Here is a 27,474-nt window from a genome sequence, read left to right as displayed (position 1 = left end):
CCAGCTGACTTTGTGTCATTGCATCTTAACGTCTGTACAGGGCGAGCTTGGAGTTAATGCCTTGCTGAACTGGGGTGGTTCTGCTGTTTTGCACCACAGGAGGACTTCTGAGGTGTGAGCTGTTTCTCTGTATGGTGTACATAATTATTAACATGCTTCACAGTCCTTCTACCACAGTGTAGGTGGGCTGCTGACAAAATAAAACTACTATTCGCAGCCCTGCTTGGATTGTAACTTACTGTAGGCAGGACAACACACAGTGTAAGATTTTGGGGAATGTGAAAGAATAAATATTTCAATGTATTCTAGTCCTGAGTAAAAGAAATAATTTAGAGAAGCTCAAAGTGTGTGTATCTTTTGTGAAGCCCAGGTTTCAGTATGGATTGGTGAGTGATAGTTGGACAGCAGCAATAAGTAAAACAGGGTAGACTGTGCAGACAGTTCCAGTGGGGCACGCCTAAAGTGTGGTGTAAATATTCCGTCTGAAACAATGCAGATACACTCCTAAAATCACTGAAAAACAACACTGTGGAAAAGCCAATATCATAGACAGACAGGTCTCCTCAACTGGCACCTTCTCTCACACATGACTGAATACAGCCATAACACTGGAGGCCTTCTGCATGGCTGAACAGGGGGGATGGGATCTGTCACACATGGTAGGTCCCAGAGCTTGTAGTGCCGAAGAGAGGGAAGTTAAATAAACCGGGATAGCCAGCAGCAACGGCACAGTCTAAAATCAATGTCAATAGTGGCAATTTGCCAGGGCAGTGCCCCAGGAGGTGGAGTGATCTCTGATCTTTTACTACTGCAACACAGCACTCTTAGATGCCACTGTGGGGAAGAAAGGGCCTTCTGGAGAGCATGAGAAGACACCGACCTGGGTTTCACTGACAGGCGCTGCCAGGGAAGGCTGTGTGTCATAGTGGCAGAGTTGCAGCAGCCACTGCCAGGGGCTCGGCAAGACCCAACTGAGGTGGAATCTCTGTAGACCATGTGTAAGGTTACACAGACTCACATGTTGGGTCACCTTAGCTTGCCCATCTGTAACAGAACAGTTTTACAGCTGCTACATGAGGTCTTCAAGTGCCAGATGTTAAGTCTTCCTAAAAGAAAGTGTTTGTTAGTATTCTGGAGCAAGTGAGCCACAGCAACACTGAGTAGAGCATCAGTGCTAAATAAAATTAATGGCAGCATGTTGGTTGCTTTAGGCACCCACTGTGCAATCATCTGGAAGTTGATGTTGGTAACAGCAGATGATTTTCCATTTCTTTTGTAAATGTGGGCTAATAAACAAATGTGTTATGTTGTATCTCATCACTGGCTCCACAATTAGTTTCATCAGCAGTGAATCTTTCTCTGATACACCTGTCTTTTACATTCATTGTAAGAAGGGTCGTTACGCTGGCATGGCAGCATTTGCCTTGCGGAGGGATCAGTATGGGAAGTCGCCATGGCAGAGTACAATGCTGTGATACAGCTATGACAATGAATCATTCTTCTTTTTTATTGGCAAAAATTAGGCTTGTGCCTGGTTTTAATTTGGCATCCACTTTACAAGGCTTCTCTTCCTCTCCCGACACCCCCAAAGCCACAGATTTTCTCTATCCCTTCATTTTTAACCATTCTCCCTTTCTTGCCTCTTTCCCCTGGCAGCCAGAATAACCAATACACTTCCTTCCAAACTTTTCTGTTCCCTTCTGCATTTATGCATAGTGGCAGAGCCCAAACCTTAGGAGAAGGTGCAGACTGAGATTGAGCTGAATTTCAGTTTTTATTTTTCAGTTCTTTGCCTTTTCTCGGCAACCTGCCTCTTTCCATTCCACTGAAAGCAATGTACGCTCATGTCTCAGGAAAAGGTTTGAAACCCCCACTTGCTACTTCACAAAATATACCCGAGTGCCATTTAAAATACAGTTTAGTACATACACAGGATGTAGCACGTAGTAGAAAGACCTGGGTGTTCTGGTGGATGAAAAACTTAACATGAGCCAGCAGTGTGCTCTTGCAGCTCAGAAGGCCAGGGGTATCCTGGACTCCATCAGAAGAGGGGTGGCCAGCAGGGACAGGGAGGTGATTGTTCCTCTCTGCTCTGCCTTCGTGAGGCCCCATCTGGAGTTCTGTGTCCAGAGCTGGGGCCCCAATACAAGAAAGATAGGGAACTGTTGGAGAGGGTTCAGATGAGGCCATGAGGATGGTCAGAGGGGTGTAGCACATCCCCTACAAAGAGAGGCTGAAGGAGCTGGGCTTGTCGAGAGGAGAGGGGAGGGGCGAGGTGAGCCTTCAGGGGGACCTCATTGCAGCCTTCTAGTACCTGAAGGGAGCAGAAAAACAGGAGGGGAATCAGCTTTTTAAAAGGGGCAGACAATGGCAGGATAAGGGGGATGGATTGAAGCTGGGGGAGGGAAGGGTTAGATGAGATCTTAGGGGGAAGTTCTTTACAGAGATAGTGGTGAGGGGCTGGAACAGGCTGCCCAGAGAGGTGGTGGATGCCCCATCCCTGGGGGTGTTCAAGGCCAGGTTGTGCTTGCCCAACCTTGTGTAGATCCAGCCTGGAGGTTGCTGTCCCTGCCTGTGGCAGGGGGTTGGAACTCTGTGATCCTTGGAGTCCCTTCCAACCCAGACCAGTCTATGGTTCTATTTAATAGGTGAGATGCTCACATGGCAGTGGCCTCTCCTTAGGAGAGGATTGTGTTTGGTTTTCCTGAAGCATTTCATCTTCAAAGTTGCAAATTCAGTGGCCGTGTTAATTGTGACCCTTATTAATCATGGGGCTGTGTTTTCCCGGTTGTAATTTTGAAATATCTTAATATCTAAGGTCTGAATTGAACTTGGAAGGTTACAGAACCTTTTCCACGTGGAGTTAGTCCTGCACACCTCTCACTTCCAGATTACTATTAAAGGTCTCTTGTAATCACAGATGTACCCCTGTGTATTTATTCTTTGTCCCTCCCCACGTTGCCCTACATCTGTTGGGACCTGCCCTACCGCATAGTCCAACCCCGCTGGGGCATTGGAAGGAGCCAAGCCAGCTGAATGCTTCCTGCCTTTAGGTATTTATTGGGCTGTGTCACCTCAGATGCACAATACCACATGGAATGGTGTGGTCTCCATCGTCCCCAACCTTCATCCCCTAGTCATATGCACACATATGCACAGTTGTCATTCGCTTTAAAATGAGGTCTAATGCCTTTCTGAAAGGAAAAGTTCTTGGCTCAACAGGCATCACAGCCTGTCCTTCAGTCAGTATTGCAGTATCTGTGTGCTGATCAGTTATTCTTTATATTTATTTATCGCTTTTTAGAATGATGAAGTTTTATCATAAAATAGATACTGCAGTTTTATTTTTAGCAGTGGGCTCACTGCCTACACCTAATGGAGGAAATAAAAATTTTAAAAAAAGAACGCAAGATTCTGAAGTTGTATGCTTTAATTTTCCTTTGATCTGACCAAAACCAGCCCGTCAGTAAGGTTAGGGTAAATGCTGCAAGAGAGGCCATATTTCATGTGCATAATGCTTTCATTTACACTGGGAAATAGGAACAAAACCAAACAATAACAGCTGTTCTGAGTTATGAATGCACATCCTGCTCTTGTGTTTGTTAAAGGTTTTCTGTACATTTAAGGGAAAGTAGCAAATGTCTGGGAAATGAAACTCAAATTCCTATTGCTGTAGTGTGTGCCTTTCCGAATGGATTTCTTTTTTTTGTCCCCCAAATCAGAAAGTTTTACACAGTCCTCTTCTTTTTTCAAACACCAGATTGCTTAAAGCTCTGATCCATCCGTTTGTTCAGCCAGTTAATGTTGTATGTGACTATGTTTGTCAGACTTGTTAGAACTAGTGACCTAAAGTTAGGTAGGTGATTTATCATGTTGTTCAATGAGTAGCTTGTAATGCGGTGCTTTCTGTTGACAGAATGGCTATACACCACTGCACATAGCTGCCAAGAAAAACCAGATGGACATAGCAACTACACTGCTGGAATATGGCGCTGATGCCAACGCTGTAACCAGACAGGGTATCGCCCCTGTACATCTTGCCTCTCAGGATGGCCATGTGGACATGGTGTCATTGCTTCTTTCTAGAAATGCTAATGTAAATCTCAGCAACAAGGTATGTGTGTGTGTCCCCCAGGCTTGGCGTGAAGGCAATAACTGAACACAGTGATGGGAAGGATAGGGGTCTAGCGGGTGAATTTTGTCCATGATGATTCTGCTGGTTTTGAAAAATGGTGCAGGGTTTTGAAAACACATCAACTCTTTTTGCAAGAACAGCATGCCTTGCCACGTTGAATGAACAGTATTTCGTAGTACCCATGTTCTGATGATAGGACGTGCTGCAGAGCAACATATTAATCGATCTTTCTTCCTTCCACGTTACGCCAGTGTACCAAAACATCCTCCCCCAGCATTTAGTGGGGCTGGCAGGTGTCATTTATGAGGCTCTAGATATATGCCTGCCCATAAAACAATGCTAACAACTAACTTGTTAAGGGACAATGACATTTTGGGTTGGTGGTTTTTTTTTTTTTAATTATGGTACAATAAGAGTGAGGTTGTCTGAGACCCTGTTCATTAATATAAGTGATTCTTCCTCCCCAGCGGTGTTCCTCAGGGCACAGTGACTTTTGGTGGGATTTCTCCTGGGGACAGGAAAGGGAAGTTGGTGGACTTCAGTTTCTATATGCATGAATTTATAGGTGATTAAGTCTGCTCTGTAGTAATGTTTCTAGCAAATGTGCAGCCTTAACTCTCTAAATGCCCCACTAGATATCAGAGGTGGTGTAAAGCATAGTTTCAGCATGGCTTTATGTGGCTAAAGTAGAGAGACAAGAGACGTATTTCTCAGAAAATAATCCTCAGCAGGTGGAAAGGCTCAGTGTCCTATGAGGCTTCAGGTGATGCTGCACAGGCCTGCTGTGTTTTCCTGTTTCTAACTTTACAGTTTGGCAATTTTTGGGTCCTCCTTCAGGAAGCTTCTCTTGCAGGTGTTGTGTTACGGGTTCTCACCCCTCCTCAGTCTCAATCAAGCACGTGGGTTTAGCAGTGCAGGACATACTTTGTATCCTTACAGGGCAGTTTGCCTTGTACACAGTCTGCAACACCTTGGTTATCGTGGTTTTGCTGCTGAGGCTGATGCGGAGAATATGATTGCAGTTGCTTGGTATTTTGATACAGTCCCACCAGAGGTGCAACATCCTTCAGTCTGTTGCTGTTCAATTGTAATCTCTGGTTTCTCATTACACTGATAACGCCACCTTTTGAAATGAGTTCCCTTGTAATTACTTTCAGGGATATGTACGTTTCTACCCAGCTCAGCACCTGCATTTGAAGCCAGATATTTACAGCAGGCCCCCTTCTGAGTTTTGCAGTGGAATAAAAAGAGCATTTCTTCTCATAAAGGATCCACGGAATGGCTGGAAGTTGAGCACTCATAGCCCCGGTGTGGGAACCGAGCACTTATGAAATCCTTTTTGGAGCTTTGGCCCATAATATCCAGGCTCCGTTGGGTAATTCGCAGTTGGTTACCCTTATATATTTGTGTAACGTGACCTTCCTAAGCCTCCATCGTCATCAGAATTGCATGTTTGAGTGTGGTAGTGGGATGATCTCAGCAGTTACTGCGAGTCCGCAGGGAACACAAATTTGGGGGTGAGGGGCAGGAAACTCAGCAAGTGTTTTCTGCCTGATGTGCCAACTGCTGCCACCCACTCTCCTGTCACTGGCGCTAGAGGCTGTAGGAACAGGGGAGAGAAGCAAGTACTGTAATTTGTGAATAAAGGATATTCTTTCTAACAACATCCCCCCAGCAGATTCCCTCTCCTGCTCCTTTTACCTGAGGTCTTTTATTTGACAGAGAGTTTCATAGCTTTCTGATGTTTTAAGGATTTTAGATCTTAAGTTTCAGATAAGAAAAGTAATGAGCTATTCAAAAAGTGTCAGTACATGTCTTTTAGCAAGTCCGTTTAGTCCCTGAGCGGAGAGGAAGGGACCTGATTCAGAGAAATGTGGTTTTATCTTTCTGTTTGTGTTTGAAAATGATCAAGTGGAAGAGTAAAAGGGAAGGCTAAACCTGAGTGAACTTGTGGAAGTATAAACAACAATTCAGTGTGTCTTTTAAAACCTTATTCTAAGGAAGCGAAGTAGGAGGTGAAGGAAAAAATCTATGTGAATTTTTGTACAGGTGCTGTTGTTTGTTATCCCATGTTTAACATCACATGGAGTGATGTTCCTGGTGTAAAAAGAGTTATCTCCCTGGCTTTTGAATTGTACTTTCTTGCAAATCAACAAGTGTGTGATTAGGAGGCAGGTTGCACAATGAAAGTGGGATTTAGAATTTCTTTAATTTCAGTAGAATGTTTTGAGCCTTACTGATGCCTGAACTTGCATTTTAGCGTTCATGTGCCTCCTCTGAAGATCGTTACTTTTCATTTACAGAGCGGACTGACGCCACTCCACCTGGCTGCTCAAGAGGATAGAGTCAATGTAGCAGAGGTCCTTGCTAACCAAGGAGCTGTTGTTGATGCACAGACCAAGGTAGGATCACCACTATCAACACGTATTACTTCCTTTCAGGGAGGCATGAGCCTGTGGACCTGGCTAGGAATTGATTTCAGGGTGGAACTGCAATAACAGCAGAGAAACAATCTTTGTAATAAATCGTATTCTGAAAACTGAAGATATGTAAATGTGAATGTTCAGTGTTGTGCTTAGCCTTTGAGCAGTCCATTTATTACTTGCCAAACATTTATACCAGACTAGATTTTGATTGTATCCTACTGTCGTGTTCCACTGAAGGTGAGTGGGACCAATCTCTTTTTTATAGAGGAAACTTGTGGAAAAGCTTAAGCTCTCTCTACAGAGAGTCATACACATACTCTCATCTGCTTTTGGTGTATTTTACATGTTGCACATACTTTCCATTCAGCTGACAGTAGAAATAAAGCACAGAGGGAGTGCTACCTGAGCCATCTGTATTTACAGCAAGAGAAACAATGTGAATGCGATGCAGGCATTCCTGGCTACTCAGTGGGTTTTTATACTGTTCCTCCTGAGACTTTATGAAATGAAGTCATCTCCTTTCCCTGAGCTGATGCTAAATAGCCATCCAGAGTCATGATCCTGGAGTAAAGCCATTGTTTTTAAAGATTGCTCCCTTTTACAACAAGTTGACCAAACCTTTGTGACTGGATGCTTCTGAGTTTCAAAGCGCTTTGTTTTGCAGAGCACAGTGAGGTAAGCTATTTCATCATATAGGTACATTCTAGGGAACTGTCTTTCTGGTGTCGCAAGTTCAGACCAGACTGTTGTTCTCCCGATGGTACACATTAACCTGTTAGGTTTTTTGGTAAATATAGCTCTACTTTAGCTTCAGAAAATACTGTTAGAGATTAAACTTTTAACTCTTGAGGGTAGATCTGGAATTCTTTATGGCTGTTACCTAATAGGAAATACATATATGCAGTGGTAGCCCATTTCAAAGTCACTTGCCTAAAATACTTTTGCCTGCAGTACGTATTTGAACTCCTAAATAAGAGGTCTGACTTTCTGAGTTGTGTGGGGATGGATTTTGAGACTTCAAGCAGTGATGCCTCCCACCTCAAAGTATTGGTTTTAGAGCAATATTATGAGTAAATTTCCAGAGCCTGTGTGCAAATGGTTTTATGTTTGCTAATAGTGTATATGGTGCGCAGAATTTAATGATAATTATCTCAGTGTTGATTACAATCACATTCTTCACGCATTGTCTAGATCTTGGAGCCAGTTCTTTAGCTGGCTAAGAAATCAGTTGTGATCAAATACTTGGAGCATAGCTGATCAAATCAGGTACCTGAACCAACTCTCACAGTCTGGCCTGCAGCCTTTGTGGAAACTAGCAGCTTTCACAACTCTCTACCAGGTGTGTGCCACAAGTTGGGTGTTGTGCTTGCCTCCCAGAAATGTCTCAGTTGTATCAGACTGCCCAGCAATATTATCATTCAATCACCACAGCAAAGTCTGAGGGCTGAATCCATCATCATCTCTGGCTGCAGCTCAGCTGATTATAAACCGCATCAGAGGGAAAAGTCATTGTTACGTGATTTTTCTACTGTGTAATTCCAACTGTACCAGCTACTGATTTCAATGACATTAATCTGACATGAAACTGAAAGTTCTGCTGAAATCACAGGACCTTCTGCAGTCTTACAAATTTGTAACAGATCCTCAGCCTGTATTTTACATCTGATTCAGTCTGGGCTGTTACCCTTTGCTCAGTCATCCAGCAGCAGATGAGGTCTGCCCTGGTTCATTCTTTGCACAACTTCATCAGATGTCTGTGGTTACCTTTCTGGAAGTAGTTCCCACCTGGTTTTGGTTTCTGTAGCGCGACTATGTAGAAATTTGACTTTCTCCCACTCTTTTCTGTCCCACAAATAGTCATCTAAGGAGTATTCATGTTGACAGGTGCAGGCAGTCATGTGTTCCCTTTGCCTGCTTTCCCGTGTCCAAATAGGATCCGGGTCTGGAGCATCATCAACCTTTTAGTCATGGTGGAAACATCTGAGACACTGTCACATCTGGGAGGCAGGGCGTGTTTCTGGGGTCTCAGGACCAGCCTGGCATAGTTGCACAAGCTCTGTGCTGAACTTTAAGCCTGGCAGGGTGGCAGTGTGGTGGAGCGGGTATGTGACTCCGTGGAGACACGCAGAAAGAGGCTTCAGATTCTCTTCCAGAGATCTCTGGGTGGAGCTGAATTTCTAAATCACATCTCTGAAAATTGAACTAGTCAGTAGGTAAAACTGCACAATAGAAAAAACCATGCTGTCCTTTTTCTTCTTTTTCTTTAGAGCAGGAATCCTTCAATCAGTAACAGTCATGTAATTTCTTATCCCCGTGGTGCTTATTTCCCATGTTGTTCACCCTCATTCCCTAGTTACGTATGTAACTAGCGCAGGTAAAGAATAGCTTCCCAGCACACCTTTGCTTCCATGGGATTGCCCCATATTTGTCAGGCAGTGGGTCAGGGACTCAGAGGTCAGGCAAAGTCACAGTGTATTTAAGGGTAACTACTTTGTGGTGTAATAAATCACCTCTCTAGGAAAATGTACATAACTTCAGGAGCCCTGGGACAGGCTGCCCAAGGGGGTGTGGAGTCTCCTTCTCTGGAGATATTCAAGCCCCGTCTGGACGCCAACCTGTGCAACCTGTCCTAGGGACCCTGCTTTGGCATGGGGGTTGGACTCAATGATCTCTGGAGGTCCCTTCCAACCCTTATGATTCTGTGATTCTGAAATTAATCCTGTAAGCCTCTGTGGTGAAGGTGGCACCTGATGGCTTGTCCTCCTGCCTACCCCATCTGCTGCAGGGGACTGTCTGCTCCTTGGGCAGATGCCCACATGCCTCGGAGGACTATGTTAGACCAAAGTGAGCTTGATGCTTATTTGCTGACCTCTGCACTGTCATGGCCTCTGGGTTTGCAGTGGTGACTCCCCAAGGTTCCACACAGTCACACAAATGTCATCTGCCAGATATCCATTCACTACATCCTGTGGGATAAAAGTGCCAGTGCAGTACCGTGTATTTTAGCATGGAAACATCCACAGATAAACTGATGGTCATCTTGAGTTCCTAAGGAAAGAGCTGGCAAATTCAACTTCTACAGTGAGGGAAAAGTGCTATGTTGTCAGAACTGCCACACTTTGCAGGTGAAGTTTAGATGATTGACTTGAAAAATAGCAGTTCTGTAGGTAAAGCTCTCTTCTTTTGATGCGTTAACTGTTCTATGAGAATAAAAGGTCTGCACACACTGCCTCTAAAACCACAGGCACCAGGGGAGCAAGATACAGCAACAGCTGAGCTGGCTCCAGAAGCGCTGTTGCTACGCTTGCATGTTTGCGGGATGTCGTCCAGCATGGCCAGTTCATATTCATTGCTTTGGGCATTCAGTAGCAGGGATGTGGCCACCTAAAGGTCAGTGAAGCCACACAGCTTAGCAGAGATCTTCAATATAATGCTACTCTACCAAAAACATCACCACTAGCCTTCTGTGTTCTTCTCTACATTTTGCATCCATGTCCTTTTGTTACCTTGATTATTGGGGTCTGGATGACTGTTCAGTAGCCTTTTTCCTTTGTTTAGATTCTTGCCTTATTGTATTTCTCATTTTGCCAGGTTAAGTAAGCATTGGTTATGTCACTCCAGCACAGTATCTGTGAATCAAGGGAGAACACTTAATATCTTAGCAGGTCAATCAACGTCTTGGGTAGGGACCAGTGAACTGTCATCTTCCACCTCTGGTATATGTTCTTTAATCATCATTTATATATAACTGACACTCCCTCTGAAAACATCTAGAGTTTATAATTCTGACACATGAGGGTTCTTACTCCTGCTCAGGTTCTGAGGGCTACACACGACTGGGGCTTTTTGGGTGATTAGAGAAGAAGATTGGGTGGAAAAATATTTTGTATCTTGAAGGTATATCAGAGGGGAAAAACCCAATCTAATACTACAGAAAATCTCTTGTGCAGGAGCTTAGTGTGCACGATTAAGATCAGTTCTGGCTCTAAAACTTGAGAGTGTTTTCAGAACTGCTGTCAGGCCTGAACCATAGCAACTGTGGTTCTCTCTTGGGATGTTTTCCCTCTGAGATTTTTTTTTCTTGAATTCAGTTGCAGAAAAAGGCATGAAAGAATAGCTGCTGGTTTTGAAGTCCGTTTATTAGTGGTGGTGTGGGATTCTTCTGCTTCCACTGCAGCGATTAATTCAATAGCCTCGAATCCCAGAGGTGAGGGAGTCTGTCTCAGTCAATACCAAAGTGTTGGTAGGAGATAACGATGATTGAGAGGTTCTGATGTTCTTCTGCAGGTTGAGCCTTTTATTTCAGTTTTTTCCAGGTCTGTCTGCCTTGTTCCGATGGGAGCCCTGTACCAGCCTGAGTGCTGCAGTGGCTCCTAGCAGTTTTTCCATTGGAATATCTCTTTTTCAGATGCAGCAAGAGATAGGAAGGAGGCAGGGAGGGTTGGAAGTGCTAACGAGAAGAATCACTTTCTTACAGAAAAAGTGATTTTCTTACAGAAAGTGATTCTCAAAGTGATACAGAAAGTGATACTCAAATACAGATATCTTCAGGGTGTCTTCATGATACATTATTTCCCTCTCCTTGGCTCTTGGTATGTGCTCAGTTGTTACAGAGACATTTGCATGGAAATTTCCAGCCTAATAATGTGCAGTAATGAACCTTCGCAAGGTACTGCAACACATTAGGCCCTGATTCAGCAAGGCATATATGCCACGTAGGTTTGCCTGTTTCCTTCAATCAAGGCTGGATGCCTTTGTGATCTTTGGATCTAGAACATTTTCTAGCCTTATCAACAATAATACCGTAGCTTCGTTGTCTGACCATCGCAGCAGAAAAACAAAACCAGAGCAGCTTGTGAGTCAGCATGACTAGAAAGCTGCAATAATTCAAGCTGTTAAGATTTATGGTTATTACCAGTGAAGGATGTCAAAGTAATTCACTGACATCATACACAAGGCTTGTGATAGTTTCCCTCAAAAAAAAAACCCAACAAACCTGAAGGGCAAGAATCCCAGATTCCCAAGGTAGGAAAAGACCTTTAAGATCATCGAGTCCAACCATTCCTGTTCTATGCTAAATCATATCTCAAAGTACCTCATCTGAGAGGTACTCATCTGAAAGAATAGGGGATGTTCTGTGTGTTCCATTAGAACTGAAAAGCTCGGTGTTGCTGGTTTTATTTATTTATGTTGGCACTACTTCTTGTGGCTTTTGAGAAGCCCTTCCCAGCTGTTAACTCCCATATTGCTGCTTGTCCTTTAAAACAGCTAGAAGCAGCATGGCAATGGACTGCCAGGAGGTGATGTGTGTTAGAACTATGCTAAAAAAACAAAGCCCTGGTTTTCTTGGAAATCAGTTTTTTAACATTAGGATGCCTACTAAGTCCCTTGTTTCTTTGCCAGTAAACACAATTCTGAACCTAAACTGCTGTGCAGAAATGCATATAGTTTTGGGACTGGGTTTGGTTGTTGGTCACGGGTTTTTAAATTATTAATAGCTTTTGAAGTAAAGTATCTTAGCCTTCTGGACACATTTCTATAGAGAATGAAAGTAGCAAGATCAAGTAGTCATGAGAAATACTATTTTTATACTTAATTTGGTTGTGTAATTGCAGAATCTGCCAGCCTGGGTGCTTCAGAAAAGTTAACAGACTGTTTTCACCAAGGATGTTGGAACGTAGGTAGGAATATTGCCCCTTCCTGCACTAGGGTTGAACAGAGGAATGGGTACAGTAGCGAGAGGCAAAGGATATCCTTTCTGGGTCTCAGGCACTACTGGGGCATTTTAATAACTGGTTTTATTATGACCAATGCCTTCACTGCAAATATTGTTGACTACAAATGTGGAAGATGTCCTCTGGTGGTTGATGAGATCTAACATGCCCAGTGAGATGTGGCCTGCAGTGTCAGATCTCTGTCATTCAGCTGCCAGTATGCTGCGTTAGCCACAGCCTCATCAAACATGGCATGACATGAGGTGACCACAGGGTATGAGAACCTTAAAAGAAAGCTCCCAGGTACCTCCAGGGAGTTCATTCCCAAAACTGGTATTTTGCTAGCAGGTGCCCACCTTGCTACCCAGGACATGTGCAATGCCTGTAGCAGAGAAGCTGCCTTACAGCTGCCATGCCTGACCATGTCAGCAGCACGAAGAGCTTCAGAGGCACCTTCCTTCAGCTTCAGCTCTGGGACACTGAGAGCTGTAGCAGGGAGAACAGTGACCATGTCATATGGCAATGTCATGGTTTTTACCAGCATTTGGAGGGAAAAGACGAAAAGTTTTCAGTTAGTCACTGATTTAAGCAGCAGTCTGGTCAGGAGTGACAAAGGTCATCAATAATAACTCCTCTAAATTTTTATGACAGTGTGCAACACGTAGAACTTTATATATACCATTTCTTGCACTGCAGTAAGTGTCGAGGGTTTGATAGCTTCTTCAATGTTCATTTTCGCCGACTGGAGAAAGGAGGCTTTGCAGATCACTTCAAAGGGAAAGTTGACATCAGCTGATCTTGGTTCTCTGATACGCTCCAGATTTTAACGTTTTAGGATTATCAGCAAGGGGTCCTAGCAGGGTGGCCCTTGACTTTGGATTTCATCTCCCCAGTCGGTTTTACAATGTCTGATTTTTCTTGACCTTGCAGGTCATGTTAAGCGGCCTGTATTTTGAAGGGAAGAAGAGAACTAACTCCTTGCATGAGAAGATTTCACTGCATTTTTTTTTTTACTTGTGTTTTAATAGTTTGGCCATGTTTTAAAATGAGTTTGTTTGGACATGTAGGAGCAGGGGTCACAGAAGTTGCATTTGAGGTAGGTGGCTGTGAGTGCACCAGCATTCTGCTGAAGACTCAAGGCTCTGCCCAGCTAAGTCCTGTCAGATTCAGACTCAAGCACCACTAAGAAGCTTTTAGGCCAACTCTAAACTAACTGTAAGATGAGGTCCCAGCGTTCAGTTCATGGTGATTGCATTTTAGCTAGTGCTCAGGCTCCTACTGCTGTGTGCAACTGTTCTGTGGGAAAAGTTCCTTGTAGTCATTTGTCATCTGAGCCCATGTTCATACAAGTCAATGGAAAGTTTCATTCTGCTGATGCCAGTGGAATTTAGGTCCAGCACTGTTTCTTGCAATGATTAACTTGTCCTGGTTGTCAAAGCTAGTAGTTTCTTTCAATGGCAAAGGATATATGATTAACTGAAGAAAAAAACCCACACCCTAATTTAAAGTAACTGGCACAGTTGTTATCTTCTAGCATGTGTTGATGCAACTGAAATTAGGTAACCTTGCATGAAGTAGTATCAGGGGCAAAGTGACATGAAGAAAACAGTGTGTCTAAACCCACGGAAACTTGAGACTTCCCCCCAGTAGAAATAGTTCATATTTGAGGGTTTCTTTCTTTCTTCCAAGCAGCTTTCACCTCATGGTTTGGACATGTGATGCAATGCTGGCCCTTGAACCCCAGACTGACCTTGAACTTGCCTCCTCAGTGCTTTTGACCACGTCAAACCTGGCCACACCTCACTGATATCTATGTACAAATGATGGATGTCAGGCTGCGGCTTTTAGCTCCCTGTGTGACTGCCTCTTGGGTGTCAGGCTCTCCTTCTCAGAGCAGGAGAGCAAAGGTATTTTTTCACCTTGAAGCACTGATGTGAGCTGCAGGAGCCTGGTCAAGACCAACCTATCTTTCAATGTTTCTAACAACAAAGTTGGCTTTTGGATCCAGTTCCCGGTTGTTCAATCCCAAGTATGTATTGTCCTTCTGACTGTGTGACTGCTTTGGGCTCTACCATCAGCCAAAACATTCATCAAGGCCACGTTTTCCCGTATGCATTATAACTGACCAGTCTGCCACTGAAGTGAACGATCTCAGCCTCACCTCTTCTCCTTTCTGCAAAAGCAGAACTTTTGTAAATTGACAGCAGTGCACATTTGCAGTGTTTTATCATTTGTTTAATGTATCAGATGTCATTTTTACATATCCTTGTATCAGATGTCATTTTTATAGCCCAGCAGTTGATTTTGCCATAAAAACTGGCAAGGGAGCATGGGGCTAATACCACATTGGAAGTCCACTGAGTAGCAAAAGGACATATTACTCTGGTCAGTGTAGTTTCAACCTGGTTGCAAAATGGTGAAGTCCTGGGTGAACACAGCCTAAGATGACCCTTCTGGTGTCTCAGGGACCATCAAATGTGCCCATGAAACTTGACCTTTAAAGGAGAAGGAATTCTGATGACTCACCTCAAGAGAGGTGGAGCCCATTAATCCATCATTGTAAGCCAAGGAAAGCATCTGCTGGAAATCCATCAAGCTATTAGTGTGAGTTGGGGGAGTAGGTTTGGGGAAGAGTGACTTCTCTCCATGCTATGGTGTCCTATTTTAGAGGTAGCCATCTCCTGAACTGTATTTTGCATGGCCCTAGATTGATTGTGTTTGTTAGGGAAGAAGAGATAGCACTGTCTGGCTGGGAAGATAAAGTGGGAAAAAAATAACGAACTCAAGGAAGATAATCTAATCATTGCTAATGCATCAAGTCCAACATTTTCAAAACTGCTAAGGGTATTCACATGGTCTAAAGGGATTAGAAAAAGAGCAGCAATAGCAAGCTTTGGTCCTCTGTTGTGTTGCTTTGTCTGTTAAATGCTGACTGATTAGTGTTTGTTACAATTAACAGATTTCAAGGTGCTGTTTGACTTGCTTTTAATATATAGGATTTAAAGTGAGCGATGTCACCGTCAGCCTAGTGACTTCTGCGTTGCTACCAGGAGTAGTATTTAAAGACCAGTAGTAGTTTTTAAAAGTTTTGACAGGTTATTAAGTGATATTATTCTTGTAGCAACTGGTTTTAGAAAAATTTCCAGCATGTGTATGCTTTACTATTAAACCCATTTGGTTATGCTTGGACCATTTGTTGGGGAAGTCCCAATGTTGACAAACATTTTCAGTCTGTCCACCAGCAATGAACAGAAACTAATAGGGCCAAAAAGGACATATTCAACCTTTGCAGTGGCCAAGAAAAAGCCACTTCTTCCAATTTGCATAATACAAGGCCAGACACATGAAAAACTCGGATCTTTCTATCTCAGAGCCTTGATTTACCAGATGGTGGTCCAGTTTCTGTAGGGATTTATTGTCCTGGCAGAACTGCCAACTCATGCAGTGTTGCGGATTTACCTTCCGAGTGTCCAGTCAGGATGGACCAGTTGCAAATTGCACCGTGGCTTAGGCAGCCCTCAGCAGCCTGCTTTCTAGAACGTGGTTACTACTTATTTGTTTATTCTCACACCGTAGGAGCGCCAGTGAGGTGAACCTTGCTGTGCATTAGACACACATTTATATAAAAGGGTGGACCTCTTTATATAAAAGAGACCTCATAGTCTGACCCTTGGAGAGGAAGGAAAACCATTACACAGTGTGGCACAGGTCGAAGATTGCACAAATAAAAAGCATTCAGAGAGATTCACAAAGTACACACTCATCAGGTTTGCACATGACACCAAGCTGAGTGGTGTGGTTGACACAACAGAAGGAAAAGAAGCCATCCAGAGGGATCTTGACAGGCTGGAAAGGTGGGCCCAGGTGAACCTAATGAGGTTCAACACTGCAAAGCGTCAGGTCTTGCCCTGGGGCCGGAGGAATCCCAGACATATTTACAGACTGGGACAAGAGGTCCTGGAGAGGTCAGGACAAGAGCCCTGCTGAGAAGGACCTGGGGGTTCTGGTGGATGAAAAACTTAACATGAGCCTTAACATGCAGTGTGCTCTTGCAGCTCAGAAGGCCAGGGTATCCTGGGCTCCATCAGAAGAGGGGTGGCCAGCAGGGACAGGGAGGTGATTGTTCCTCTCTGCTCTGCCTTCGTGAGGCCCCATCTGGAGTTCTGTGTCCAGAGCTGGGGCCCCCAATACAAGAAAGATGGACAACTGTTGGACAGGGTTCAGAGGAGGCCATGAAGATGATCAGAGGGGTGTAGCACATCGCCTATGAAGATAGGCTGAAGGAGCTGGCCTTGTCCAGCCGAGAGAAGAGGGGAGGGGAGGGTGCAGGAGGACCTCATTGCAGCCTTCCAGTACCTGAAGGGAGCAGCTTTTTAAAAGGGCAGACACTGGCATGACAAAGAGAAATGGAGTGAAGCTGAGGGAGGGAGGGGTTAGATGAGATCTTAGGGGGAAGTTCTTTACAGAGAGAGTGGTGAGGGGCTGGAACAGGCTGCCCAGAGAGGTGGTGGATGCCCCATCCCTGGGGGTGTGTTCAACGCCAGGTTGGATGGGGCCCTGGGCAACCTTGTGTAGATCCAGGCCTGGAGGTTGCTGTCCCTGCCTGTGGCAGGGCGGTTGGAGCTCTGTGATCCTTGGGGTCTCTTCCAACGCAGACCAGTCTATGATTTTGTGATCAACGTTCCTGAGAAGTGTGTTGGGTTTGTTTTTTTCCCAGAGGTTGAAGGGTTTAACACATAGGTCTGAGAAATGAAGCTTAACAGGTTTTTTGTTGTTTCACGTTTGTTTCTTTTGTCAGGGAACGAATAGAAAATTCATATTCATTAATTGCTTATGTTTGTTCTAGATGGGATACACTCCTTTGCATGTTGGCTGCCACTACGGAAACATAAAAATTGTTAACTTCCTGCTGCAGCATTCTGCAAAAGTCAATGCCAAAACGAAGGTGAGTTTCCTGCCCTTGCCTTGCTCGTTCAGTGGGGGTGGCTTGTGCACTGTGCCCACTGCAGCCTTTTCCTTTCCCTCTGCCTGCAGAACGGGTACACGCCACTGCACCAGGCTGCACAGCAAGGGCACACCCACATCATCAATGTCCTGCTCCAGCATGGCGCGGCGCCCAACGAGCTCACTGTGGTAAGTGATGGGGGGGACCACCGCCATGTTGCCACTTCCCCCTCAGCCTCAGTTGTCCCACCCCACATAGAGCATCTGAGCAAGGGAAGCGTGAGGGAAAAAAATGTGTGTGGTGGGAGAGGAAAAGAGCAGACAAAACCTCTTTCCATAGGCTCCATGTCCTCTGTGCCATCATGGATAGTGGAGCAGCAAACATTGGAAAAATCTCTTCATTTTCACCCCTTTCCTGTAAAGGGTTATAAACTTAGTTATACACCCTGCTACCCAAAAGATATTTATTTCAGCCACCTACATGCAAGTGTTTATTTGGCTTTCATTGTGCATTCTTTTACAGTTATTTAGCAGCTTCTATACCTTTCCTTGCTAACATTCAGCTTTTGTTATGAACCTTTCAATTGCTAGAATGGAAACACTGCCCTCGCCATCGCAAAGCGACTTGGCTACATTTCAGTTGTTGACACATTGAAGGTGGTGACAGAAGAGACCATGACTACAATTGTAAGTACAGTTTAGTTCAGCACTGAATGGAAGAATTTTTCCTAAGCCAGTGATTTCGGCTTTGTGCAGTTATATATCTACCTAGATTCCAGTTCTATTCCCACCTGTTTCCTTCTACCAGTACAAAGTGAATATTAAGTGGAACTTGAGTAATCTATTTTTAAGGTAGTAGACGCTGTCAGGATGCATGCAGAAAAAGTACCAACCGAGCAGAAAATGGACAGTGTAAATGCCTGGTCACAGCTCTGGTGTTTTTTCCACACATCTTGCTGTTTAGAACATGAACCACGAAAATATGGGGTGGGTGGTAGTTGAAAAGATGTTCCTACAGACTTGTGTAAATAGAAGCTGCATCTGCCTTTTGAGCTTGTATTCAACCTAAGAGAACCATTCCCAATCTAAAAAGTGGTTGGAATTTACACTGAAAAGCACCTTGTTGCATGGTTTCTGGTGTCTTCTAAAAGATGGTGAAAGGCTGTCTTCTGCAAGCAGCCACTGTCAGCTCCCGCCACCCGAGGTGTCCATTCGCTGATGGGTACGTGAACTCCAGCTCGTCTCTCCTCCCTCTCAGGAAGGCTTATTGCATTGCAATCCAACAGAGATTAAAGGGACTAGCAATGGTCAAGTAGTACCACTATCAGAAGAGTGGTGATTCACAGAATCCAAAACATTTCTCAGAAAGATCTTTTGTTTGATGATTTTTTTTGCCAAATCACTCCATGAAGAAAACAGGTGAGGAGCCTCCATGCACTGCCCTAGTAGCAAGGTCAAAATTCTTAGGAGTGTTGGCTCCAAATGAGTGTATTTTAGGGCTTACTGGAGAAGGAAAACAATTACAGCGTGTTCCGTGTTTTGTCATCGCCCATTTGTGTGGCCTGTCAGTGCAAGCAGGTGGTTGCGATATGACGAGCATTTGGCACATTTCAGCTCTGCTTCTGCATGTGCCTTTTCTTCCTGTGACTTTCCTGGCTGTGGCCTATAATTTGATGGCTTACAGAAAATCTGCCACACGAAAGACAAATTTCAGAACAATAAAACATACAGGAACATGCCAGATAATAAATCTTCTTTCTAGGTTTTCTCAGAAATGCATTTCTTTCTAGAAAGATTCAAAAATAGTTTTCCACAACCTGAAAAATTTGATGGAGAAGATGATAGGATGTAGTATGAACTTGAATGATTGCTTAGTATCGAACTAGGTAGCTGCAGGAAAAGTAAACCCATTCCTTTATGCTAGGGACTGCACAAGGTCATTCTTAGCTCATAGAACCAAGAAGCTGGAGGAGTTTGTGCCGCATCAGATGACTGATCCCTTGTTTCTGTAGATGAAGAAACGTAGATAGATGGTGGGTCAGCCTGTGAACAGTGCTAGAAGAAATGTGCCCCTGTACTTGGAGGCTGGTCACAAGTGGCATACCCCAGGGCTCAGTCCTGGGTCCAGTCTTATTCAACATCAATGACCTTGATGAAGGGATTGAATGCTCCCTCAGTAAGTTTGCAGATGACACTAAACTAGGAGGACGTATTGATCTGCCTGAGGTTAGAGAGGCTCTTCAGAGGCATCTGAACAGACTGGACCGATGGGCTGAGACCAACGGGATGAATTTTAACATGGCCAAGTGTAGAGTGCTGCACATGGGACATAACAACCCCATGCAACACTACAGACTTGGGGGAGACTGGCTGGAGAGATGTCAGGCAGAGAAGGACCTGGGAGTGTTGTTTGACTGCAGGCTGAATATGAGCCAGCAGTGTGCCCAGGCGGCCAAGAAGGCATCTTGGCTTGTATCAAAAACAGTGTGGCCAGTAGGTCTAGGGAGGTAACTGTGCCTCTGTACTCGGCCTTGATGAGGCCACACCTCAAGTACTGTGTGCAGTTCTGGGCTCCCCACCATAAGAAGGACATTGAGGTCCTCAAGCAAGTGCAGAGAAGGGCAACCAGGCTGGTGAGAAGGGGCTGGAAGGCAAATCCTATGAGGAGCAGCTGAGGGAGCTGGGGATGTTTAGCTTGGAGAAGAGGAGGCTGAGGGGAGACCTTATCACCACCTACAACTACCTGAAGGGAGGTTGTAGAGCGGTGGGCGATGGTCTCTTCAGCCAGGTGACAGGAGATAGGACAAGGGGAAATGGCATGAAGCTGTGCCAGGGCAGGTTTAGATTGGATATTAGAAAAAAAAAAAATTACTGAAAGAGTTGTCAGGGCCTGGAACAGGCTGCCCAGGGAGGTGGTTGAGTCACTTTCCCTGGATGTGTTCAAAAAAAGGGTTGATGAGGTACTTAGGGATATGGTTTAGCATAGGATGGGAATGGTTGGACTTGATGATCATCTTCAAAGGTCTTTTCCAACCTTGTGATTCTGTGAAAGGGTTATCAGGCACTGGAACAGGCTGCTCAGGGAGAGGGCTGAGTGGGTACCCTGGTGGGTACTCAGGGATGTGGTTTAGTAGACGGCAGGTATGGCTGGACTTGATGATCTCAAAGGTGTTTTCCAACCTTGTCATTCTGGGATTTTGCTAGTTTAAACAACAGTGTGTTAAAAAGCATTGCTAATAATTTCCACAAAATTAAATAAGCATGAGGCTTTTTGTAAGTGGTGTGATGTTTGGGCTTGCAGGAGCTGCTCTGCCTATATCAAGTGAAGGCAGTAGCCCAAGAAACATGAACTGCCAAATGAATATTGATACGGCCAGAGAAAAGGGAAATATTTTAAAATGACTGGAAATGGGAAAGCTATTTTGTCCTCCTGACCTTGAGAATGATTTCTTATTTGTATATGAAGGATGAGATGTAACAATGGAGAGAATGACTATAGTACCCCATAAAATGGGAGTGGGTTTTGGGATTTTTGAGGGGGTTTTTTGTGTTTTGTTTTGTTGTCTGGGGTTTTTTTAATTCCACTGTGCTCCATGAGCGGTAACTCTACAGTCTCCTGCATGACCTAAACTTTACCAATGCTTGCTGTGCCATACGCCAGCTGAAGAGCAAAACGTGCATGTGTGTTTGATTTTTGGGATAGGCAGGAATTCTAGGAACAGATTTCAGGCATTCCTAACAGGGTCTTTTTCTGCTTCTAAGTTGTGTGGGGTTTTTTTAATAGTCATCTTTGAGTCTGAATCAATATAAGCATCTGAATGAAAATCAGCTGGTGACCTATGAGTGCCTTTCATGCCCAAATTCCTTATGGGGCTACAGTTGTTCTCATTTGTGGGAAAAACACACAATTCATTCTGAGGCACCTCTCAAAAAATTCACAGACATGAAGCCTGTTCCCAAACTACAGTGTTTTTTCTAATTGCAAAGGAGAAATAATTCTTTCCAAAAGTTTAGAGATTCCTGCTTAAAATTTAGATGACTATTTAAAGAGTCCACCTTAACATGATACTCTTTTCAGTGTGTTTTCTCTTTTGATACTGTCATCTTCTAGGCTTTTTGATGATACTACTTCTGCTGTGAAAATGTGAATATAATTTAAAACACAAGTATAGTATCACCTCTTTCTGTAGTCTTTATTAATATATAGTTCATTGCATGGCTAAAAAGGAAAGTGAATAGGAGTCTATAAAAATAAATCTTGTTGTGCTAACTGCAGATAAAAATGTCCTACTTTGCATTTAATTTTTAAGAACTATAATTTTCTGAAAAATATCTGTGCTCTGAAATGTTTGATGTTTTTTTTTCTTTGACAGACTGTTACAGAAAAGCACAAAATGAATGTACCTGAAACCATGAATGAAGTTCTTGATATGTCCGATGATGAAGGTATTAAAAATTTTTTTAAAACCCCACTTGCTTATATTTGTCCCTTATTGATGTAAGAAACATTTAAAAACCCCTCAAAAACCAAACAGTATTAGCTGGATATGGTCTGCATGTTTGGTTTTGGTTTCTATTTATTTTGTTGTTGACATGTTGATAGCCTATGCTTTTATTTAATTATTTTGTTTATTTAAATCATGCAGTGCGTAAAGCCAATGCCCCTGAAATACTCAGTGATGCTGAATATTTGTCAGATGTTGAAGAAGGTATTTGTGCATTTTTGTATTGCGGTGCTATTTCCCTTAAGCCTCTTTTACTTCATCTGTCTGAAAATTAATCCTTCCAGATAATTTTCTAATTGTTCCACTAATAATTTCTGCTTTACAATTAAGAACGCTTTTAAAAAAGTCTTTAAACCATTGCTGATAATTCTCTAACTTTTTCTGGGCTTTCATAATCCTGAGTTTTTAATCAAATTACCTATGCTTTCCTGGAGTAGTCCTTTTGCTGCTGCTTTTATAAAGTGGGAAATCGCTTTATTATTGTAACTGAAAAATTAAGTCTCGAGCAAAAGGATCAAATATTGAAACACTTTGGAAGAAAGAGCTGAGAGTGAACTCAACAGCAGAAGGCATGAGCTTTTTGGTGGTGGTTTTATGAATTCTGGTGGGGATGCAGCACTGAAATGGTTGATTAATATTGATAAAGGACCCTTAGCCTGGAAAGAAGTATTTTCAGATTGTTTTCTTTTGAAGTAATACTTCAGTCATAATGTTCAGTAAAAACGCACATATGTTCTGTTTGTCCTGAACAAAGTGGGGTGCTACTTAGGAGTCAACGTGTTGGTGCTTGTCACTTTTAAGGAAGTACCTTGTAGCTGCTATTTCGTCTGTATCATCCTGTTGAGTGACTTGGAATCTGTGAGTGGCAACAAAACCCTCTGTTTTCTGGGGCTCTGAGTCCCCTGAGCCACGGGCACCAGTGGCCCAGCTCGCTCCTTGGTGCTGGGCAGGTTCAATGTGGCTTCAGTGGTCCCCAAGTATTTAAAACTCCTTTGGCAACTGCTTCCCTCCCCTCTACCTGGATCCCCTGTTAGGAAAGAGCTCTCTGGTTTGCATGTGCAGGACTTCCCTGCGGGTTTCACCAGGAACTGCAGGTTTCCAGAGGCTACAGCAGGACCACATTCCCATGTGACATTCAGAAACAGAAAGGTCTTGAGTAGGTGAAGAGAAAAACAGTGTCCTGGAGGCATTTATGTGAGCCCTGATGCACTTAGAGCTGCAGTTTTTTTCTTCTCTATTAGGAAAAGAACAGACTGGGTTCAATTTTCTTGCACTTCTTTAGCTAATCTCTCTCTCTTCATCCCTAGCAATATACTTTCCATTTTGACAGCACGTAAGCAGTAAGAGGCAAAAATAATCCAGATATTTAAGTTCATTGTGTGTGGCTCTTGTTTAATTCATGGATTGAGGCTTTTGGGTTGTTTTCAGCTTGTCATTGTGTTCCCATCACAAATGGATAGTGTTCTTACTGTACACCTGTGTTTTCCAAATACCTCTCATAGGCTATTGTGCTGCTCCAAATACCCTATTGTTTTAACTGACTGGAATGCTGATGTATAACCAGTTAATAGAGGTCTGCAGAGCGTGCAGCAAGGGACAGATGAGAAACACTCCTATACAGGTCCCGAATGGCAGAACAAAAGATATAAACTGTGTCTCTTTAAGTGTGGTATAATTTGTTAAGGCCAAAGGCAAAGCCTGCAGGGATGGGAGAGATCCATGGGAGGTTTTTATAGTCACTAACTCTGTTTAACAAGAACCAAAACAAACCAAAAATTCAGAATGCAGGCAACACAATCAATGCCTTGCCTAGAGACTGTGTTCTGCACCCATGCTGTTCCTAGGGAGGCTAAGAGACTGGTTTATACCTAACCAGGTCGTTTTAAAGCCTAACACTGAAAGGGAGCCTTTCAAAAAAAAAAAAAAAAGTGTTTTATTACTCACCAGAGGGCTGTGCAGCTATTCAGCGAGACTGAGACAGGCTGGAGAGCTGGGCAGGGAGAAACTTAATGAGATCTAACAAGGGCAAGTTGTAGGGTCTTGCATCTGGGGAAGAACAACCCCAGGTACCAGTATAGGATGGGACCTGGCCTGTTGGAGAGCAGAGTAGGGGAGAGGGACCTGGGGATCGTGGGGGACAGCAGGATGACCATGAGCCATCAATGTGCTTTTATGGCCAAGAAGACTGATGGCATCCTGTGGTGTATTAGAAGGGGAGTGGTTAGTAAGTTAAGAGAGGTCCTTCTCTCCCTCTGCTCTGCCCTGGTGAGACCACACCTGGAATATTGTGTCCAGCTCTGGGCCCCTCCATTCACGAAGGACATAGAACTCCTTGAAAGAGCCCAGCATAGGGCCACCAAGGTGATGGAGGGAGTGGATCACCTTCCTTATAAGGAGAGGCTGAGGGAGCTGGGCCTCTTTAGCTTGGAGAAGAGGAGACTGAGGGGTGACCTCATTAATGTTCAAAAATATGTAAAGGGTGAGGATCAGGAGGATGGAGCTGTTTCTAGGAGGCCTGGAGGGAACCCACTCCTCTCTGGTCACCTGCTCAGCCTCAGAGCATCTCTCTGAGTGGGTGAAAGAGCTTTTAATCTGGAGGAGGAGGCTGGAGTCCTGCTGCGACTGCCGTAATGCAGCAATGAGCTCTGTCACAACAGCCCCCATGCCAAAGCTGCCCCGGCTGTCCCAGAGGTGAAGGGACAGCAAGCAATGGAAGCTGATACAAGGGGTGAGATCATATGAGCAATGAAGGGGAAAAATCCCAAACCAAAGAACAGTTCAGTGTTGAGTGACAGTCATCAAGAAACAATTATTGTTGGACCTTTAACTTTTTTTTTTTTAATTTGATCTTTAGTAGATAACAAACTTTTGTGTGTAGATAAGGACACTGGTTTAAACCCATTTAATGGAGATTCCTCTCTCAGTAGGAGTTAAGTATTGTGCTAATCAATTCCTGGCAGATTAGACAGATGTCCTAGAAGGACATGAGTGCACCGCCTGATCCCTGAGTAGGTGCTGAGGTACAGCAGTTTAAGTGCTTTTAAGATGGGTCAGGGCATCCCCATGCATGGAAGTTTCTTATTGGTCATTTTAGGAGGGGTTGATTTGTTATATTTTTACTCTCAGAGTTTCTGAGTTTCTTTGTCTCCAGAAAATGTTACAGATTTATACAATTTCAGCAATTTGGGATTGGGTTTTCTCCATACTTGTGTGAAACTAAAACCTCAGTTACATCTAGAAGCATCCCGCTTGTAATTGTGTGTTTCCCAATCACCAGTCGGAAATCAGTTAATTCAGTTACAAACTTATTTTTATTAATTTAGCAGGCAGGAAATAAGCAAACAGCGCTGGGAGGCCGGAGAGTCTCAGCTCTACCAACGGTGCACTCGGTCTCCGTCCAAATTTAGGTTTTTATAGTCTTTAAGTTCCGGGTCCCAATTGTTTCACTGAGGCTTCCGCTTGATCTTCTGCACATGTGCCAGTTGTTGTGAGGGGGTTGTCTTCTATCTCCTGGTGGTCGACGGGATGAAGTTGCTCCTCTTCCTCACTTGTCCCTTAGTTGACCCCCCTCCCATATTTGGTCATCTTTAACAGCAAGTTCATTCATTGGCTACTTGATTTCTATGGTTTCTACTTCTAAGTTACCTATAACTCAACTCTATGCTTCGTTAGCAACTTAGAATATACGTTACACAATCATTCTTACCAAATCAGAATGTTACGGCCTGTTTCAAGGTACGTGCGTTTTACTGAACAAAGGCTTATCTATCATACCGCTTGTCCCTGTACCTGTACTTCTTATGCTAGCAGGAAGCTTTGGCCAGGCTGTGGCAAGGGAGCAGCAAAAGCTTCAGGGATCTTTAGCAAGGCAATGACAAATGCCCATTTGTATCCACAACTAGGATTAAATTTGTTTTGGACCTTTTCCCAAACTACGCAATGTCTTCTGTCCTGCTGCCAGCAAGCCTGCATCTCTCGCTGGCCTCTAAAAAGAGCTCCTACCTTGCATCCTTGCAGTTCCCAGCTATAGGAGATGTGCTGAGGGACCAGAAAAGTGAGGAAGACATGGTAAAAGGTGACAAAGATGATTAGAGGTATGGAAAAGCTTCTTGGATAGAAGATTAAATGGAGTAGGACTGTCTATCCCAGAAAAAAATTAATATAGCTGTATAAGGGATAGGATAGAAGATATAAATAATGGGTAGCAAAGTGAGCAGTCATGCTGCCTCTCCAGAAGTCCAAGAATAGGGGGCATCAGTGAAACCACCAAGAGGCTGAAATGATTCAGCTTAAAAGGGCTGCTCTTCCTGCAATGGGTAGTTGAATCATGTGGCTCCATGCCCATGTCTGTGGTGTGGGGAATGCAAAAAGTTTAGAAGAGTTCAAAGTGTAACTGAAAGAACTTGAAAAGGGGGGGGAAAAAGCAAATACCTGTTCATGACTGCGCAAACCTCTCTAGAAAATAATGGGCTTAAACCTCTGCCAGCTAGATAAATGTCCCAGAGGACTTTCACTGTTTTGTGTTCTTACATTCCTTGCTGAAGTGTGACTGCTGTCAGAGACAAGGTATACCTGAACTGATTTGCCTCAGCTTTGACCTGCTGCGCTACTTTTTTTCCTGGATTTCAAATAGTTTCCTATACTTGTGATAGCTATTTTGTCCCAGAGTTAACAGGAACATTATCTTCAACACATGACATGTTATAAAGGGAAGGATGGGAATTGAAGCAAAGCAATGCAGTGTTCCTTCTTTGGTGGGTTTGCCTTGGTGCCTCACTTCTTGGACGTTTCTCTGTCGTTTAGTATTTGAGTTGAATCTTCTCTTCGCTTTTCCGTGGGACCTCTCTGCAGGAGTACAGCCTGCTGTGAGCAAACACTGTGCAGTTACCTGAAATGCAGAGGATTAGGCTGCGGCGCCTAATTAAACTGAGCCAAAACGTGCACCACCCATTTTGCTCCAGCCTCCCACGATCACAAAACAATGTCTGGAATTCTTTGATATTACCACTCCCAGATGCAGCTTTTCCTTTGATGAGAGCATTTCATCAGGGTAATCCTGCTCTGGCCGGATTAGCTGCAGAACAGGATAACGTCTAATGTATTTTGCAGCTCGACTGGAATAGCTTTTTATCATTCTCCACCTTGCCTTCGACAAAGGATGCTCGCTCCCAAAGAAAACGCGTGTCTGTGCCTTTACGGAGGCGCAGCGCTCGTCTTCAGGTGTTCCAGTTGCAGAAGGTTTCCATATTTACCCGGTTTGTAAGCCGCTTCCAGGCGCCCGTATCTGCCCCTCTGCCGGCGCCCCATCACCTCCCAAACTGCGCTCTATCTTTCTCAAGCCCCTGTTATCTTTTCTCCGGACAGAAGCACCCCACGCTGGGCGAGGAGACGCCGTGGGAGCGGTACCCACGGAGCAGCAGGGGCTCAACTCCCGCCCGTACCTCCCCGGGAAGGGCCAGGGAGAGGGGCAGCCGGTCCCGGCCCCGGTCCCGGCCCCGGCCCCGGTCCCGGCCCCGGTCCCGGTCCCGGCCCCGGTCCCGGTCCCGGCCCCGGCGGGGGCGGGCGGAGCGCAGCGCCCTTCCCCGTAGCCCGGCAGCCCCGCGCTCCTTGCTCAGCCCCGGTATCAAGTTACAGAAAACCTACACCCTCGCAGCACCCCGATTTACATACAAATAACTGGAGTGCCTATATTTATGTCACCATTCAAGAAGCTTGCCAAGGGAGGCTGTAATCCAATCAGCAGAAGCTTT

General features: G+C 44.3%; 1 protein-coding gene across 1 annotated transcript in view; it reads left to right on the top strand.

The window, feature by feature from the left end:
* Positions 1-27,474, top strand: part of ANK3 (ankyrin 3) — a gene marked incomplete at its 5' end in the record, with an annotated part of 223,232 nt that overhangs the window by 115,558 nt on the left and 80,200 nt on the right. Inside the window, 7 exons of the mRNA XM_084265470.1 lie at positions 3,917-4,114; positions 6,439-6,537; positions 17,122-17,220; positions 17,310-17,408; positions 17,811-17,906; positions 21,593-21,665; positions 21,866-21,928. Of these exons, the coding sequence (XP_084121596.1) occupies positions 3,917-4,114; positions 6,439-6,537; positions 17,122-17,220; positions 17,310-17,408; positions 17,811-17,906; positions 21,593-21,665; positions 21,866-21,928 (727 nt within the window). The remainder of the gene's footprint in view (positions 1-3,916; positions 4,115-6,438; positions 6,538-17,121; positions 17,221-17,309; positions 17,409-17,810; positions 17,907-21,592; positions 21,666-21,865; positions 21,929-27,474) is intronic.

Source organism: Gallinula chloropus (genome assembly GCF_964237585.1).
Source record: "Gallinula chloropus genome assembly, chromosome: 5".
Taxonomy (NCBI): domain Eukaryota; kingdom Metazoa; phylum Chordata; class Aves; order Gruiformes; family Rallidae; genus Gallinula; species Gallinula chloropus.
The sequence above is the reverse complement of the archived record's forward strand: the minus strand, read 5'-3'. Positions and strand labels throughout refer to the sequence as shown.